At 37.4% G+C, this 18,070-nt stretch overlaps 1 protein-coding gene across 1 annotated transcript in view; it reads right to left on the bottom strand.

The window, feature by feature from the left end:
* LRRC72 (leucine rich repeat containing 72) overlaps positions 1–18,070 on the bottom strand; it is a 41,454-nt gene that overhangs the window by 9,320 nt on the left and 14,064 nt on the right. Inside the window, exons 4-7 of the mRNA XM_007164882.2 lie at positions 13,055–13,136; positions 11,839–11,949; positions 3,848–3,937; positions 2,750–2,902 (exon numbers count right to left, since the gene is read on the bottom strand). Coding sequence (XP_007164944.2) covers positions 2,750–2,902; positions 3,848–3,937; positions 11,839–11,949; positions 13,055–13,136 — 436 coding nt within the window. The remainder of the gene's footprint in view (positions 1–2,749; positions 2,903–3,847; positions 3,938–11,838; positions 11,950–13,054; positions 13,137–18,070) is intronic.

Here is an 18,070-nt window from a genome sequence, read left to right as displayed (position 1 = left end):
ACAGAAATCTCTTGCATTCCTATACACTAATGATGAAAAATCTGAAAGAGAAATTAAGGAAACACTCCCATTTACCACTGCAACAAAAAGAATAAAATACCTAGAAATAAACCTACCTAAGGAGACAAAAGACCTGTATGTAGAAAACTATAAGACACTGATGAAAGAAATTAAAGATAATACAAACAGATGGACAGATATACCATGTTCTTGGATTGGAAGAATGAACATTATGAAAATGACTCTACTACCCAAAGCAATCTACAGATTCAATGCAATCCCCATCAAAGTACCACTGGCATTTTCCACAGAACTAGAACAAAAGATTTCACAATTTGTATGGAAACACAAAAGACCCTGAATAGCCAAAGCAATCTTGAGAAAGAAACGGAGCTGGAGGAATCAGGCTCCCTGACTTCAGACTATACTACAAATTTATAGTCATCGAGACAGTATAGTACTGGCACAAAAACAGAAATATAGATCAATGGAACAGGAGAGAAAGCCCAGAGATAAACCCACAAACATATGGTCACCTTGTGTTTGATAAAGGAGGCAAGAATATACAATGGAGAAAAGACAGCCTCTTCAATAAGTGGTGCTGGGAAAACTGGACAGCTACATGTAAAAGAATGAAATTAGAACACTCCCTAACACCATACACAAAAATAAATTCAAAATGGATTAAAGACCTAAATGTAAGGCCAGACACTCTAAAACTCTTAGAGGAAAACATAGGCAGAACACTCTATGACATAAATCATAGCAAGATCCTTTTTGACCCACCTCCTAGAGAAATGGAAATAAAAACAAAAATAAACACATGGGACCTAATGAAGCTTAAAAGCTTTTGCACAGCAAAGGAAACCATAAACAAGGCGAAAAGACAACCCTCACAATGGGAGAAAATATTTGCAAACGAAACAACTGACAAAGGATTAATCTCCAAAATTTACAAGCAGCTCATGCAGCTCAATATCAAAAAAAGAACCAACCCAATCCAAAAATGGGCAGAAGACCTAAATAGACATTTCTCCAAAGAAGATATACAGATTGCCAACACACACATGAAACGGTGCTTAACATCATTAATCATCAGAGAAATGCAAATCAAAACTATAATGAGATATCATCTCACACCGGTAAGAATGGCCATCATCAAAAAAATCTACAAACAATAAATGCTGGAGAGGGTGTGGAGAAAAGGGAACACTCTTGCACTGTTGGTGGGAATGTAAATGATACAGCCACTATGGAGAACAGTATGGAGGTTCCTTAAAAAACTAAAAATAGAACTACCATATGACCCAGCAATCCCACTACTGGGCATATACCCTGAGAAAACCATAATTCCAAAAGAGACATGTACCAAAATGTCATTGCAGCTCTATTTACAATAGCCAGGACATGGAAGCAACTGAAGTGTCCATCAACAGATGAATGGATAAAGAAGATGAGCCACATATATACAATGGAATATTACTCAGCCATAAAAAGAAACGAAATTGAGTTATTTGTAGTGAGGTGGATGGACCTAGAATCTGTCATACAGAGTGAAGTAAGTCAGAAAGAGAAAAACAAATACTGTATGCTAACACATATATATGGAATCTAAGAAAGAAAAAAAAAAAAGGTCATGAAGAACCTAGGGGTAAGATGGGAATAAAGACACAGACCTACTAGAGAATGGACTTGAGGATATGGGGAGGGGGAAGGGTAAGCTGTGACAAGGTGAGAGAGTGGCATGGACATATATACACTACCAAACATAAAATCGATAGCTAGTGGGAAGCAGCCGCATAGCACAGGGAGATCAGCTCGGTGGTTTGTGACCACCTAGAGGGGTGGGATAGGGAGGGTGGGAGGGAGGGAGACGCAAGAGGGAAGAGATATGGGAACATAGGTATATGTATAACTGATTCACTTTGTTATAAAGCAGAAACTAACACACCATTGTAAAGCAATTATACTCCAATAAAGATGTTTAAAAAAATAAATAAAATAAAATAAAATTTATAGAATACAGGATCCTAAATGGGTCAAAAATCTAAATTCACTAGGGTATGTTACTAAACCTAATAGCAGGTTTAGCTGTTGTGACCAAATAAACATATTTCTTTAAAAAAAAAAAAGAATTGCAGAACAAAAGATAGATGTATTCTCGAACACTGAAAATATCATTCATCTTTATACTAACCTTGGACACTCTATACTCTTTGTTGTGTGAGAAAAGTAAACCTCTTTTTACTTAAGTCACTGTAGTTGGATTTCTGTTACATACAAGAAATTAAATTCCAGCTAATGAAACATTACTGAAGATATTCAAGTTATACTTGCATATGATCAGTATCTATGAGAGTACAACAAAATAATAGTGCTTATTTCTGAATGGAGGAATTGCAGATGATCTTTATTTCTAATTAATATTTTTCTATATTATCAAAAACTTATAGCCTTAATTGGTGAAATTATCCAGTGTCAATTGTAATAATAGCAATTGTAGCTTATTCATTGAGCCTTTTATGCTGTGCTAGATACTGGGGTAAGGATTTCAATGTATTATCTCATTGTGATCACATTACCTTATTTAATACACACAAATGAAGATGAAACATATATTTAGGTAGGCTAATAAAATTGGAAAATATTTATTTCACTACATAACTGTTTAGCTTATTGTAAATTGAAGTTATTATTATTATAACTAAATTAACCAAAAGTTTGAGGATTTTTCATTTTTTCTAAATACCTGAAGGTACTCTCTGGGCTGGTTTTTGCTTAAGTGGTGATCTTGGATTCCATGAGGCATCTACTTTTCCTCTGAATGCTATTGATTGAACAATATGAGACTTTTTATGGTTAAAAATCATAATCATTGATCTTCTTTCTTTTTCTGTAACTTCTGATAAATGCAAAAAGTAATGTTATTATATAACATTATAAATAGATATGCAGAGTGATTCAAAATAGAATTACTTTTAAAAATGGATTTATCCCATGTTGTATGTGAACATCCTGTCAAAATTAATTTGTAAAAAGTCTACCAAGTTATTTTCATAACTTACAAGTGCTCAATATATGTCCCTCATGTCACAAGGCACAAATCAATCCTATCACATCACATTCTAACACATCACCATGGATGATTGAAATTGCAGCTGTGCTACACCCCTTCTTTTCCTCATGGCTATGAGGAAGAAGAGGAATAAAAATAAGGTTTTAATATATTCTCATTTAGAAGTTACTCAATTATAAGTTATTAAGAATGTTCAAATCTGTAGAAAGGTAAGCAGATAGGTAATAAAGAACTTCTGGGTAAAATAGACCTCAAAAAATGTAAAATGTAATGCACTGAGGTTGATTTTTCTTTTTTGTGGCTTATATAAATCAGACATATTAGTTTATCTACAATGTCTAAAAATATATCACATAGAAGTCATTATATATGTTTTAGTATATATATACATACATATTTACAGAATTTCAAAGAATATGACTTTTAGAACTTAAATAGGCCTATGAGACTTAGTCCAATTGTCTCATTTTTGAAATAAAAAATTAAGGGTGCTGGTGGGGTCAGTGAATTGGCATTCAACACATTACTGTCAAAACTAGAATCAAAAGGAGACATTTCCTCATGCTCAGTTAGATGGCCTTTCCTATAAAGTGGTCAACAGACATGAATTCCTAAACTATAGCAAATTTCATACAGCAAAAATTTCAAAAATCAATAATTGAAAAACTTCCATTTACAAAGACAATTATTTCCAAAAATCATCAGCAGTTTAAACCACTGAGTTATAAGACTGACTCTCAAATATTTCTCTGCAAGAAGAGGTGTTCTTACGATTTCCGTCAAGCAACTCTACTCCTGGAAGGTGGTAGATTGTGTATAAACGGTACAAGTTATACTGGCATAAAGGGTTTTGGTAGAGAGCTGCAAAGAAAGGATCCAAATTAAGATGTCAGGTTTCGAAATCAGTTATATTTATCACTTGATAAAATATGAGAAATTGCAAGATTAATATAAAACATAACAGTTTGTAAAGCTCTGCTTCACAGACCAATGGTTTCACCAAACCCTTACTTATTCCTTGCAGGACTTCCTTTTCCTATCTGTTAAATTCATTCATTCAACAAATATTTTCAGAGTGCTTACTATCTACTAGGAACTGTGCTAGGTGCTGAGGACATACCTTTGACCCAAATCTGTCACAAATGAGGAAACTTTTAACATGTCCGTTAATTAATCAGTAAAGGAAGAACTCAATATCAGTTCTAGAGGGTTCTTTTTTTTTTTTTTGGATTTTTTTTTATAGTAATCTTTTTTTTTTTAATATTTATTTTTGGCTGTGTTGGGTCTTCGTTTCTGTGCGAGGGCTTTCTCCAGTTGCGGCAAGCGGGGGCCACTCTTCATCGCGGTGCGCGGGCCTCTTCACTATCGCGGCCTCTCTTGTTGCGGAGCACAGGCTCCAGACGCACAGGCTCAGTAGTTGTGGCTCACGGGCCCAGTTGCTCCACGGCATGCGGGATCTTCCCAGACCAGGGCTCGAACCCGTGTCCCCTGCATTAGCAGGCAGATTCTCAACCACTGCGCCACCAGGGAAGCCCCTCTAGAGGGTTCTTGATGCTGCTCTTTATTAAAGTATTTGTTCACTGGTTCTCTTCTTCCAGTCTCAAAGGTCACATGGGTGCCTGCGTGGAGATGGGCAGAGTTGTGGTACACTGTTCTATTATAATTTTCTTCCTCGGCTTCACACCATTGCACCTAGTTCAGAACATATAAATGCCAGTAGCAGCTTCAGATCCCTGCAGGAGTAGAGGTGAAGAGATGCGGGTTTTGCATCTCATCTACCTCTGGCCAGGCACAGGGGACTCGGATTTCCTTGTGCGCAGGTGCTAGGATACTTAATGAACCATGCTCCCTAATACAGGCTGGAGGTGGGAGGCATGCTGATGCGGAAGAGCTCCAGGAGCTTCTGACACAACATCCCTTAGGCATCAGCATGTAGGTACATTTTTTAAAATCTTCAGCTAGAAGTTGTATTTTATTTCCATGGAAAAGGTACTTTCCTTATTCTTCTTTAGATAATATTAAACAGGGTTATTTCAATACAATGTGAAATAAAACTCTTATAATTTCCACTTGGATATCTTTAGCTATTGAATTCCACCTACACGTAATTTCTAGAAAATACTCCTGGACAAGACACCTAGTGAGGAGAACCACTAGATGGCAGTAGCAGAAAGAGCTCCAGCTAGTGTACAAAAACACCACTCAACAAAATGAGGCTCATTTAACGTACATTTAAATCTAGGAGTACTGCTGTAGCATTTGACTAATTATAAAATACAAAGAGGTTTGATAAAAGCATGAAAGTATTAAGCATTAGAAACCCAGAAAAAAACTGATTAATATTTATAAAGAAGAGTTTGCAACATAAAGAAGAGGGGGTCAAGGGGGATGCTTGAAAGACAACAAACTAGATAACAACTGAAGAAGTTAATCATCTGAATGTTTTCTCTGCAGGTAATAAAACATTCTGATATTTGTTGTATAAACACAAACTTTTCTGGCTAATAAAATGGTTATAGGTAGCTATTCCCTGTGGAAAACATGAGCTTTAGAGGGACTTAAAGCAGGCAATGGAAGACACCTGGTGCATAATAAACAAAAGTTATAAGAGGAAAGGCATAAAAGAAAATGTAGAGCCGGGGCAACAAGAAAATTTAAAAGAAAGGAAATATGGATGTATTGGGGGAAATGAGAGGAAAAATGAAATGGATATTTTTCAAGATTTCTTAAGTGACAAAACTGGTTTGAATTTTAATCTCAAAAGACAAGGACTTTCTACTGAGCCTGCGCGTCTGGAGCCTGTGCTCCGCAACAAGAGAGGCCGCGATAGTGAGAGGCCCTCGCACTACGATGAAGAGTGGCCCCCACTTGCTGCAACTGGAGAAAGCCCTCGCACAGAAACGAAAACCCAACACAGCCATAAATAAATAAATAAAATTTTTAAAAAAAGAGAGAGATAAGCAAAACATTCTCTCTCTAAAAAAAAAAAAAAAAGGACAAGGAATTTAAAGTGGTAGCAAATAATTATAACTACAGGACAGGGAATAGAACGGATGTATATTAAACCAGTAATAAGGACAGATTTAAAAAGATCCACAGGGATCATACATTGCAGTTTGAGCCAGACAAAGAAGAAAAAAGGTCACCCTTCAAGGATATAAAAGCAAAACACAATTGTTTTTAATGAGAGTTTAGGAGGGAGAAAAATTCACAGATGCTTTAGTGCAGAAGTTTGCTCTGTGGTTACTGTCTTGGAGAATAACATCTGACACCTCATAACACTATCCTACATTATAGCAGCTGGGAGTAGAGTCTGCCTTTGCATATGATGTTAATGGAAAATGTACCAACATCTTTCAATGATGCTTACTTTTAGGATACACTTCATATTCTCTTTTCCCTCTGAGAACACTACTATTTAATTTCTTTTCTTGGTTTTTCTTCCTAGTGCTTAGTTAAATAACTGCTTTATGTAAATTTTAAAACTTCTGGCTTCAGCTAAACAAATCACCAAATTTGGATTTACTACTATTACACTACTTATTAAAAAGGTGTCATAATACTAAAAACTTGATGCGCTTATTGTGGTTCAACATTCATCTCATCATAAAATAAAATCTAAATGACAGCAAGTCAGAAAACTGGGCTATTAAGCCTAGTCTCTGACTAAATTAACTTAAAAAAATAATTAGAATTAAATAATTTTAAAAGAATTTCGTTCTTATTACTCTTCACTTTTTTTCTTACTCTTAAATGTTAGAAGGAAGCAATCTTATTTTTAATTCTCTTTTTTCCCGTCTATACTATTAAAGCATTTAACATTTTGGATTTATGAGTTTTGGATTGATGCTACTAAAATTACCATAAATAAAGTTTCCAAGATATGATATTGGTTTCCTGTGTCTGAAAGTTCTGAAAACCTTCTATGATGTATGGTACATTCCTTTAGAAACTATGAAGCGAAATTGTTTACACTTTCACTTTCAATAGGTTAATACTATTTAATCCACCTTCCCTCTAGGCTACTTATAGAGTACGCCTCGGTGGCGCCAGCACTGTCTTGCTTATCTTAATTTGGGATTCTGAGTCTAAGCAATTTACATTTACCCAATAATATAGCAAAATGTTTCTACTACCTTACTGCACAAGCTTGAGTTACATGAGTCACATGTGTGAAGCTACTTCTTATTGAAACAGAAGAGGACAAAAAAAAGTCATCTAAATAATTGGCTCCAGTTAATTTCTTTTTAACTTTTAAGGCAAAATTAAAAATCACCATTTAAATGAACCTGAATGTTTTTTAGACCACCTTTGAAGAAAGTTGATGTAATTAATAATGTACCAACATATCCATTTTAATAGATGGGGAAATGATGTAGAGAAGTTAAAAGCAGTTCCATCTGGGCCCATACAGAACAGCCTGTGGAAGGAAGCTCAACTGTCAATGATCAGACAGAGGTTCTGGCTCAAGGTTACTCAGTAAGGTCAGCATCTCCATTGTTACCATCTCATTTTAACTAAAATCTCTGGGCCACAGCATACCACATGATTGTACTGAATATGGAAATGATCCCTGATTCTTAAAAGGCAAACTTGGACTAAAGCAAGGGTTAGGAGAGTGAGGGATGCTGTTTCAAGACAAACAGCAGTGAAAGACCCAGTTGGCTCTTTTTATTGAATGGACTGTTCTATTGTGTTGTTTGGGAGGAGTGGTCCCACCTTGAGGGGCATTTCAGGGTAAAGAGTCTCAAATGAAGAGACCACTGAGACCATAGTCCCACGCTGACCTCTCAGCATCCCTCTTCACTCCCTGGCTATTTGCCATCAGCAGTGGACTGCGGCCAAATGAGGAAAGGCAGGACGTTCTTAAGAGCAGAATCTGTAAAAAATGGAGACCTTCTCTTTGAAAGGGGCACTTCCTGTCTCCAAGGGTGAATCCTTAAGTCTCTGCTAGGAAGCAAGTCTTAACAATTATGGAATGTAGGAGTTCAAGTATACTTTCCAATACTGGAGCTTAATGCAACACAGAGAAAATTTGAGAAAAATGAGGAGACTAGAGATTTAGGAACAGGAGAATGGGTTAAATATTTTGTTGCTGCTGTCGGTGGTGTTTTTTCTCTCTGCGCTGGGAGAGGGGCAGGGAGACTGAAGGTTAGCGAAAGTCCGCAGCCACGAAGCAAATCTTTGACACATGTGGATTTAGAAAGAGTTTGGAGGAGGGAAGGGAAGAGGAAAATGGAGCCAGAGGGGGAGGGTGTGGAAAGGTAGACTGCCTGGAGAGAAAAGGTGTGGCCCTCCTGCCTCAGCCTGGAAGTCAGGAATTCCAGTTTGTAGGACCTCACACTCTGCAGCTGGTTTTAGGCCTCCCTGAAGCTCCCAGCCATGTGTATACTGGGTAATCTCTTCCAGTTCTCCTCATTGCCAGTGGAGGGTGCAATGCTGAAATGGATTAGAGGTTTACCCTCCAGGCTATTTTCTCACCCTCTGAAGAATTGTAATTGAAATGGAATAATAATAATAATATTTTAGCATTTTAAACAGTTTTATAACTTGAAAAGAAAATTTTTACCACTTGAAAATACATGGGGGACTTCCCTGGTGGCGCAGTGGCTAAGAATCCGCCTGTCAATGCAGGGGACAGGGTTCGAGCCCTGGTCTGGGAAGATCCCACATGCCTCGGAGCAACTAAGCCCGTGCGCCACAACTACTGAGCCCGCGTGACACAACTACTGAAGCCTGTGCACCTAGAGCCCGTGTTCCACAACAAGAGAAGCCACCGCAGTGAATAGCCCATGTACTGCAACAAAGAGTAGCCCCCGCTCGCCGCAACTAGAGAAAGCCTGTGTGCAGCAACAAAGACCCAACACAGCCAAAATTAAATAAACAAATTAATAAATTTATTTTTTTTAAAAATACATGGATTTCTTATTGTAGTTAATGAGCTGAATCTAATCTGTGGTTGCAAAGGAGGTTCATAGGAACTTAATCAAGGGACATTACTGCACAATATAATTAGTAGCTAGTAAATGCCAACATTTTTTTCTTAATTTTTAAAAATTTATTTTTGGCTGCGTTGGGTCTTCATTGCTGCGCACAGACTTTCTCTAATTGCAGCGAGCAGGGGCTACTTTTTGTTGTGGTACGCGGGCTTCTCATTGTGGTGGCTTCTCGTTGCGAAGCACGGGCTCTAGGTGCACGGGCTTCAGTATTTGTGGCACTTGGGCTCAGTAGTTGTGGCTCGTGGGCTTAGTTGCTCCGCAGCACGTGGGATCTTCCGGGACTAGGGCTCGAACCCGTATCCCCTGCATTGGCAGGCGGATTCCCAACCACTGCGCCACCAGGGAAGTCCACCAACATTTTTTTTGTATAATATCTTTAACCAAAATAGGGCAAGGGTTCAAACTGTGCATATTTGCTACCAAAAATTTTCAGAAAATGCTTTTTTTTGGGTAATCTGATGCAGCATTTTCTCAATTTCAAAAAATGATCCCTCTACAAGATTCTCAGTTGTAACAATTTATAGTCACTATGATTTTAAGTAGAGGTCATTTAAAATGTTGTGACAGGCAATGATATGGACCTTATACTACCAGGCTGACCTAATAGCCTTTCAGAGAACTAGAAAAGGCACTCCTGCACCCCACCTCAGGGCTGACACCATTCTGCGCCCACATACACGGCTGGTAAGGCAGGCAGGGGCTGAATTTCAGACTCCACTTACCCCCCCAACCCCCGCCGCCAGGCACTTTTGTTTAAGGCATAACCCTGTTGACTATGATGGGGCAACCTTGATTGCTAACCTCCAAATCTTGCATTGTAAAATAAGCTTGCTTAAATGATTCAGTTCTTACATTTAGCAAATTGTCCAATTAGTTTTACATCGAGCCCCCTCAGTTCTGTAAGAAATATTTAGGCTGAGAGTTACAAAACTGTAAGCTCCATAAAGGTCTAGATAGGGTCTTTCTTGTTTACTTTTGTGTCTCCATCTAGTAGTGTCCTTAGTGAATGCATGATAAATATTTATTGAATGAATGAATGATAAACAAAAGAAACACGGCATGAGTTTAAGTTTCAACATTCCTCAGTAGTCTGGTTAAAGCTCTGAGCCCTGCATTTCTACCATTAAAGAGGGAATAATTCTAATCACATCATTGGATTGCTATGAAGATTTAAATGATAATATAATAAGAAAACATTTTCTCAACATTCAAACATGTTGTTATTATAATTATTATTCAAAATGTCAGTGTTTTAAAAATCTATTTACCAATCAGCAGAATTTCTAGACTGTGTGCATCTTAATTCATTATCTAATTTACATAAACCATAATAAAACTATTTTTTGTTGTTACTCCTTCAAACCAATTAATGCTTCACAGAGTTAGCTTAATATTTGAAGCAATCCTGAGAGGTAGTTATTAGACCATTTTACAGAAAAATGAAGGTAAGAGAGAGTTCAAAATCTAGTATAACCAGTCTTTTAATCATTTAAAGACATTTGAAGCATTTGTTCAGCACAGAAGGGCCAGATAATTCAAATATGCAGGCCAATCCTGATAAGTCTTTCACAGACCTTATCACATCTCAAAAATGAGCATTGAATTCCTTAGAACTTGGGGTACTTTTAATAGTTGGGTTTAAAGAATCTTACCTATAAGAACTTAAATCATTTCTCCTTAATATAGTATGTATAACTGATTAACACTCAAAATATTTGAAAATTTCAATGACTCTATGTATTGAGCTGATTAGAAGCTCCACCATCAACACCACTTTACACATATTCAAAACACTATCTTTGGCAATTCTGAGAAATGAATAGAAAATAAATAGGAAAAAAACATCTATTTTATGACCTTGTATAAAGAAGTGTACAAACTCTGAAGTTTGAAAACCCATTCACTGCTCTGAGTCTTTTCCCTTGGTCCACCTAGAACCATTTGTTCTGAACTGCAATCGTGTACCAGTTTATTTACCCTTCAACACTATAAGCTTAAAAACAAACAAACAAACAAACCAAACCACTATAAGCTTATTGAGAGTAGGAACTGTGTATTATTTATTTTTCCAACCCATCTCACACTTTCTTCAAATACTGAGGTCAGTTCCTTGCTGGGTGCGATTCAATACATATGAATTGTTTGCTGTTCACCCAACAGGAAGATTACATTAAAACGTGCTCTTTTTTTAGTGTGGGGGGAGGGAGTGTCAGCTTTACTAATATAATTCACATATCACGTGGTTCACTAATTTTAAGTATACAATTCATGGTTTTTAGTATATTCACAGAATTGTGCAACCATCACCACCTTCAATTTTAGAACATTTTCATCACTCTGAAAAGAAACCCCAGACTGTCACTCCCCAGACCCTCATCCCCCCAGCCCTGGGCAACCACTATTTAAAAACAGTTACCTCTCAGTGTTGCCCATTCTGGACATTTATATAAATAAATGGAATCATATATGTGCTAAAACTTCCTTTAGAGGTAAAACCAAAAACACAGATTTAAACATGTATCTCCTCTTTTGTTGCTTTCATCATTTCCATGTGGCATGCCATATCGTTTCACAAAAATTTTTTTTTCTACCTGTTGTTCTTTCAAAAATGTATTTTTAAAAAGAAAAAGATCTAGTCTTGTTTTCAGGAATATCTAAGTAGTTTTGTTATAAACACTGATCTAATTTAAATTCAAAAAATGAAAAAATGTCCTGTGTTATCACTATTTTAAGTTATGGCCATATAAAAGTGCAAATTAATACTTAGGGTCTTCAGATTTAGCATCCCCTTTAATTCCTTTACTGTTGCCTCAATGTTTGTTAACTCATTGTGGTGCAGCAGGAGTATATGCAACGAATGCAAAGAGTGCAGGCCTAAAAAAAATTAAAATATTTGTATAAGATTTTAAACATTTTTAATGCTAATTAAACATGCTAACTAAACAAAAGCAAAGAATACATTACAGCTGGTGAAGGGAGGAATTATTAATAATATGATGAATTATCATTAAGAATACAACAAAGCATAAGAATTCAAATAAGCGACTGTAATTTGGGAATATAGAGCCAATTTCTTTCCACTGTTTCTTTTTCTGTAGCAATGATTTTGTTTGATTCTGAAGGGGTTATTTTCCTTATCCTTATTTTGTTTGTTTTGTTTTGCCAATGTTGCTTAGTTTATAATGCCAATCCAGGAAATAGTTATTCAAATCAATATCTCCCCCAAATTGCTCAACTAAATATTTTCTTTACACAATGGGAAGCCAAATATTCCTATCATTTTATTGATTCTAAATTGCACATTTTCCACATTTTTAACATAAGTGAAAGTGTGTTGTGTCTTTGCAATAACGACATCATATTTGAATTGGCAAGATTTCCTTCCTTTCTTCATGGAACAAGGAATCATACTGGATCTCAAAATTTATGATATTTCAGTTCTGCAACATGTAATACAGAGGAAAAATGTTTTGTACCATACTTCTTTGTATCTCATGATCATAGTATATCATGTACTTTTATACCAGGCTTGAAATTGTCAGTTTACAGATTGTTGCAGGTACAAAATTAACTGAGAGTGAAACAGAAATTTGGCTGGGAAAAATTATAGCCTGTGAAAACATTTAAGACTATTTATGAAGTCATTATTTTTTATTAATGCTCCCAAACATTGTTAAAATTTGCTTCCACAATATCTAGTTTGTGTCCAACTGTGCAGTAGAATGGCAAAATTTCTATGTTAAAAAAAGATTCTTTTACATCTTGAATAAGATACATGACAATATTGAGTTAAAACCATGATCAAACAGCACATCTTAAAATGAAATGTACACAAGAACATTAAAAAATAATAGCTTCCATCATATATTTTCAACAGAAATGTTAAAACAGATTATTGCATGCCATGAGCAATACCATAGTTGAAAGTTATTATTTAATTGAAAATCAATTCAATCAAAAGACAAAATTTAAGACATACCTTGTATATCAAATATTTCATTGTTGTTTAGGTATAGTTCTGCCAGACAATAGTTTCTAGTTATAAATGTTATTCCATGGAGCTGAAAATGAGAGTTAGAGAACAGTATTCTTTCTACAATAATTACATGTAATTATATATAGATATAAAAATTTAATAAGAACCATAGAAGTTCAACATTTGCTGTTTTTATTAGTTATGTGCAACCTTTTGATCTGGGCCATGAGTTTATGTCTGGATTGTCTTTGAAGATACGTATGATGAAAAGGGTGCTTTTAGCTAACTTAATACTCGAACTTCTCTTACCACGTCTCCACCAAACTCCCTGAAAGGTTTTCAAAGCCTCTGGAATCTGGCCTAGTCCTTTTGCTCTCACAACCTTCCCTACATTTCTGTGCCCTATAGTCACATTGGATTTGGCTCCATATATCCACTAATTCACCATCACATATTAAGTGCCTGTTATGTGCCAAGGGATCTCTCCTCTGATAATGCTGAATCGTTTCTGCATCTGTGTATGAGTCACGATTTCTCTTTGCCTGCATGGCTTTTCCTCCTGGTACATTTCTGATTATTCTTAAGGATCTGCCCTAGGCTGGCAAGGCCTACCCAACCATGCCTGAGCAGGCTGCCACAAGAAGTTTCCACTGCTCCAGAGATTTGTTGAGACCGTTCTTTGATCTCTGCATCTCACCGCTGTCTTCTTGCTCTGTTTTGACCCACTTTTTTTTTTTTTAAATTTATTTATTTATTTTGGCTGTGTTGGGTCTTCGTTTCTGTGCGAGGGCTTTCTCTAGTTGTGGCAAGTGGGGGCCACTCTTCATCGCGGTGCGCGGGCCTCTCACTGTCGCGGCCTCTCTTGTTGCGGAGCACAGGCTCCAGACGCGCAGGCTCAGTAATTGTGGCTCACGGGCCCAGCCGCTCCGCGGCACGTGGGATCCTCCCAGACCAGGGCTCGAACCCGCGTCTCCTGCATTGGCAGGCAGACTCCCAACCACTGCACCACCAGGGAAGCCCTGACCCACTTTTTTTTCTCTAAACTCCCACCTGCTCCAGCACTTTAAGTCAGATCTGCTGAGAGATGGTCTAATTCTGCAGTCAGTGCTCTACCTTCCCTCCCCAAGCTCTACCTCCGAGATTGTCTAACTCTGAGTTCTCTTTCTTTATGCCCCAGTCTATGAACCATCTCTTCTTCTCAGGCTCACTGTCCTTCGGGGCAACAGATCTCAGTTTAGCCGAGGACTGTGTAATCTGAACACACACAGGAGGTCAGTGCTAACAGCCCAACCGGCCACCATCCCCAAGGAGAGGACAAGGCACAGCATAATCCTGTTACTTTACAGCTCATCTTTTTTTTTTAAAAAAAACACTCAGTGTATCTCTTTATTTATTTATTTATTTATTTATTTATTTATTTATTTATTTTTTATTTTTAGCTGTGTTGGGTCTTTGTTGCTGTGTGCAGGCTTTCTCTAGTTGCAGCGAGCAGGGGCTTCTCATTACGGTGGCTTCTCTTGTTGCGGAGCACAGGCTCTAGGCGCGGGACTTCAGTAGTTGCAGCACGTGGGCTCAGTAGTTGTGGCTTGCAGGCTCTAGAGCACAGGCTCAGTACTTGTGGCACACGGGCTTAGTTGCTCCGTGGCATGTGGGATCTTCCCGGACCAGGGATCGAACCCGTGTCCCCTGCATTGGCAGGCGGATTCTTAACCACTGCACCACCAGGGAAGCCCTCATCTTTTTTTAAATAAGGCCTTTCCTGACAACCTCCCATGCCCATGAATCTTCCTTTTCTTGTCCACGTCCAACACTTCCTATGACTTGTGCAATTACTTGATCACTAGTTTTGTGTCTTTCTTAAGGAAAGAAATGATGTTTCTTCAGTCTGTTGTCCTTCCCACCTCTCCATTCTCCTAATGATATGGTGAAGCTGCATCTTACTTTTAAGATTAGATTAGAAATTCGGTGTACTTTAAGAATTGAAAATAGTCAAAACACTCTTGAAAATTCCTCAAATGCACCATTAAAGTACATGATAGGAGTATTTAGCTCTAAACTGAATTCAGAAGTGTTTCTGTTACCCTGCAAGGAGAATCCCACTACTTTTTTAAAAATATTGACTTTATAACCTCAATAAAATTTGACAGATTTGTTTGAGTTATGAGGATGAGGCATGGTAGAGTCATAACGTGGGGCTGGTATGTTCTAAAAGCAGCACTTAAGTTAAATGTAACAATGCTAATTTTACTGCTTAATACAGGATCTAGCAGGGAGAAGAATCATATGAAATAGTTATTGATCAAGTGCTTCCTAATTTATATATACAGAAATATATGCTTATGTTTGTAAATTAGTTTTACATGCTTATTAAAGCCTATCAGAGTAACTATTGTCATCAGTTAAATAGAACTGTTTTGACCTTTGATGGATTGATTCAGGTAGACAGATGCCAACCTATCTGATTTAGTGAGGATTTATTGGAAATTTTACTCATGCCCTCTCGTATCTCCGAAAAGCTATTTTAGATTTGTAATCAAAGTTTGAAAATGGGTTTCTTTAATGAATTTTCTTTAATTTTTTCTTATATTTGTAACAGTCACAAATTATGAAGCTATAAAAGGCACACGTGCTGCTCACCTCATTGTCTCACAGTCTCATCTGTACCTAATTATGTGAGCACTCATGCAGGAGAACCACCAGTAACTGCACTTCAGCTTTCTTAAGTCACAGGAGGAGCCATGTTTCCCCCAAGTAGGAGAGACCATTCAATACAGTGAGGGGCGGGGGGATCCCAGTTGGTTTCCCATCCCTTTCTACTCTTCCTGCTGGCCTCCTGACAGCAACTCACTACCTTCCACCCTTCTCCTCACCACTCCCTGATCTAATGAGAGCCACACCTAACATCAGCCTAGAAAGAGAACACCAGGGCAAACCATGACTTTTTCTTCTCTCTTTTTTCCCAGTTGCCTGCTCGACCACACATTAACAGAACATTCTAATTAGTTGAGGTTTTAATTTCTCTTGCGTTACACATTAACGCAAGAATACTAATAAACTCAACCATTTCATCTTGATTATAGAATAATAATTTTCCCAAGAGCATTAACATCTTTGGACCATGATTATTGGAATTTTAAGATTGTACCATTTGTTGGGGCGAAATGAATGGGAGGAATGTAGTGAAAACAGATAAAGCCAGATCATGAGAATCTTGGGGAACTAATAAAAGATTTTGTGCAGAGGAGTGTTATTGCCCAGTTTTATTTTGGAAAAAAAAAATGACAGGGAAGAGTACTGTTTAGAGGAGATAGTAAGTATAACAGCAAGAGATGAACAAAAATGGTGTTATGCTAATTCAGAAGAATATATGGGTCCCAGAGTAGAGTAATAACAGTGGGAGAAGAGCAAAGTAGAGGGAATTGAGAGATAATTCCAAGGCAGAATTCACAGGACTTGAATAGACATTGCAATGTACCAAGCTGTTGAAGTCAAGATCTAGGAATGGGAGTTGGAAGACATGCTGATTGTTCTGACACTTAAACCATTGTTAAAGTAAAATGTTATTATAATTATCCATTTAGGAAAATCTACAGTACTGAGCCTAAGGATTGCCATGGGATTTATACTGAATGTGACATTCCACAAATCATATATGTTAGCTCAGGGCTTAGCACACAGCAAGGGCTCAATAAACGATAGCTATTAATATTTACTATTTAACCATTATTATTTTTTATAGAGCTGGGAGCACTTACATTTAAGGTAAAGCTCTTACAGGTAACCGCTGAGGTACTAGTGGGGAAAATTTTACACCAGCATGAATTTAAAATTAAGGAGGCATTCTTTTAGGGCAGGATTTCTCAACCTTTACAGCTATTGACATTTGGGGCCAGATAATTCTTTGTTGGGGCTGGGGAAGCTGCCCTGTGGATTGTAGTATGGCTGGCAGCATCCCTAGCCTCTATCCACTAGATGCCAGGAACACACACACCCCAGTTGTGAAAATCAAAAAGGTCTCCAGACATTGCCAAATGTTCCCCTTGTGTGTGGGTGGTGTGGCAGGGGTTGCAAAGTCACTCCTAGTTGAGAACTGCTGGTTCAGAGTCAAGGGGACAGTCATATCTTTTAAGTGCTTATTATGACCCAAGCACTAAGCTAGATGTTTTCACCATTATCTAGTATGATCCTTACAATAGCCCATGTTATTTGTTCCCTTATTTACCTAGGAGGAAACTGAGGCTCAGAGAAGTTAAAAAACAACTTTCTCAAGACAACAGAGCAAGGGTTCAAACCCAAGTCTGTCTGACTCGGATCAAAAGTTGGTGTATAGTACATCATACATTATTGTACATTAGTACATTATTTTAGTGTGGAAAATGTTACTATAAATAAGTATTTTGATTATGTTTTAGATGAAGAAGTTTATAAACAATGACCTTGCTAGAATAGGTATTTTTATTTAAATTTAGTTTGTAAAAGTTGTCAACTGTTCAGTTTTTGCTACATGGTAGAAACTCAGATTCCATTTTGGACAGTTGCTTGGTGAGGCATTATATACAGGTTTCTCATCAAATGCTTACTCTAATCTGTGACAAATGAAATATACCAAAGTAATGCTAGGTCTTCCAGAAATAGAAGGATACCAGCATTGTGACAACAATATTATGAGCTCACGACTAAACGTCTGTAAAAGAAAAATTTTGAGGTAATGAGCCAAAACACAAATAGATCAAATGTATACAGACCATTTGAAACTGTAGTATAAAATGCAAATCACTTAGATCACTCATCTGAGCAGACCCAGTTTCTTAGGAAAGCTGGGAAAGATGAACTGACCTAAGATTCCCTCAGTCAGGCTTGCTAAAAGATGAGACAAGGCAGGGAGTCTTCAGAAGGCCTCAGTTAATACGCACCTAAGAGCAGCTGCCTCCCACTAATTACATCAGCGGAGATTAGAAAAAGATGACCCAGAAAGAGAGGAGCTGCAGAACTAGTAGATATCTACGCGGTACAAGGAGA

This window comes from Balaenoptera acutorostrata, chromosome 7 (genome assembly GCF_949987535.1).
Source record: "Balaenoptera acutorostrata chromosome 7, mBalAcu1.1, whole genome shotgun sequence".
Taxonomy (NCBI): domain Eukaryota; kingdom Metazoa; phylum Chordata; class Mammalia; order Artiodactyla; family Balaenopteridae; genus Balaenoptera; species Balaenoptera acutorostrata.
The sequence above is the reverse complement of the archived record's forward strand: the minus strand, read 5'-3'. Positions and strand labels throughout refer to the sequence as shown.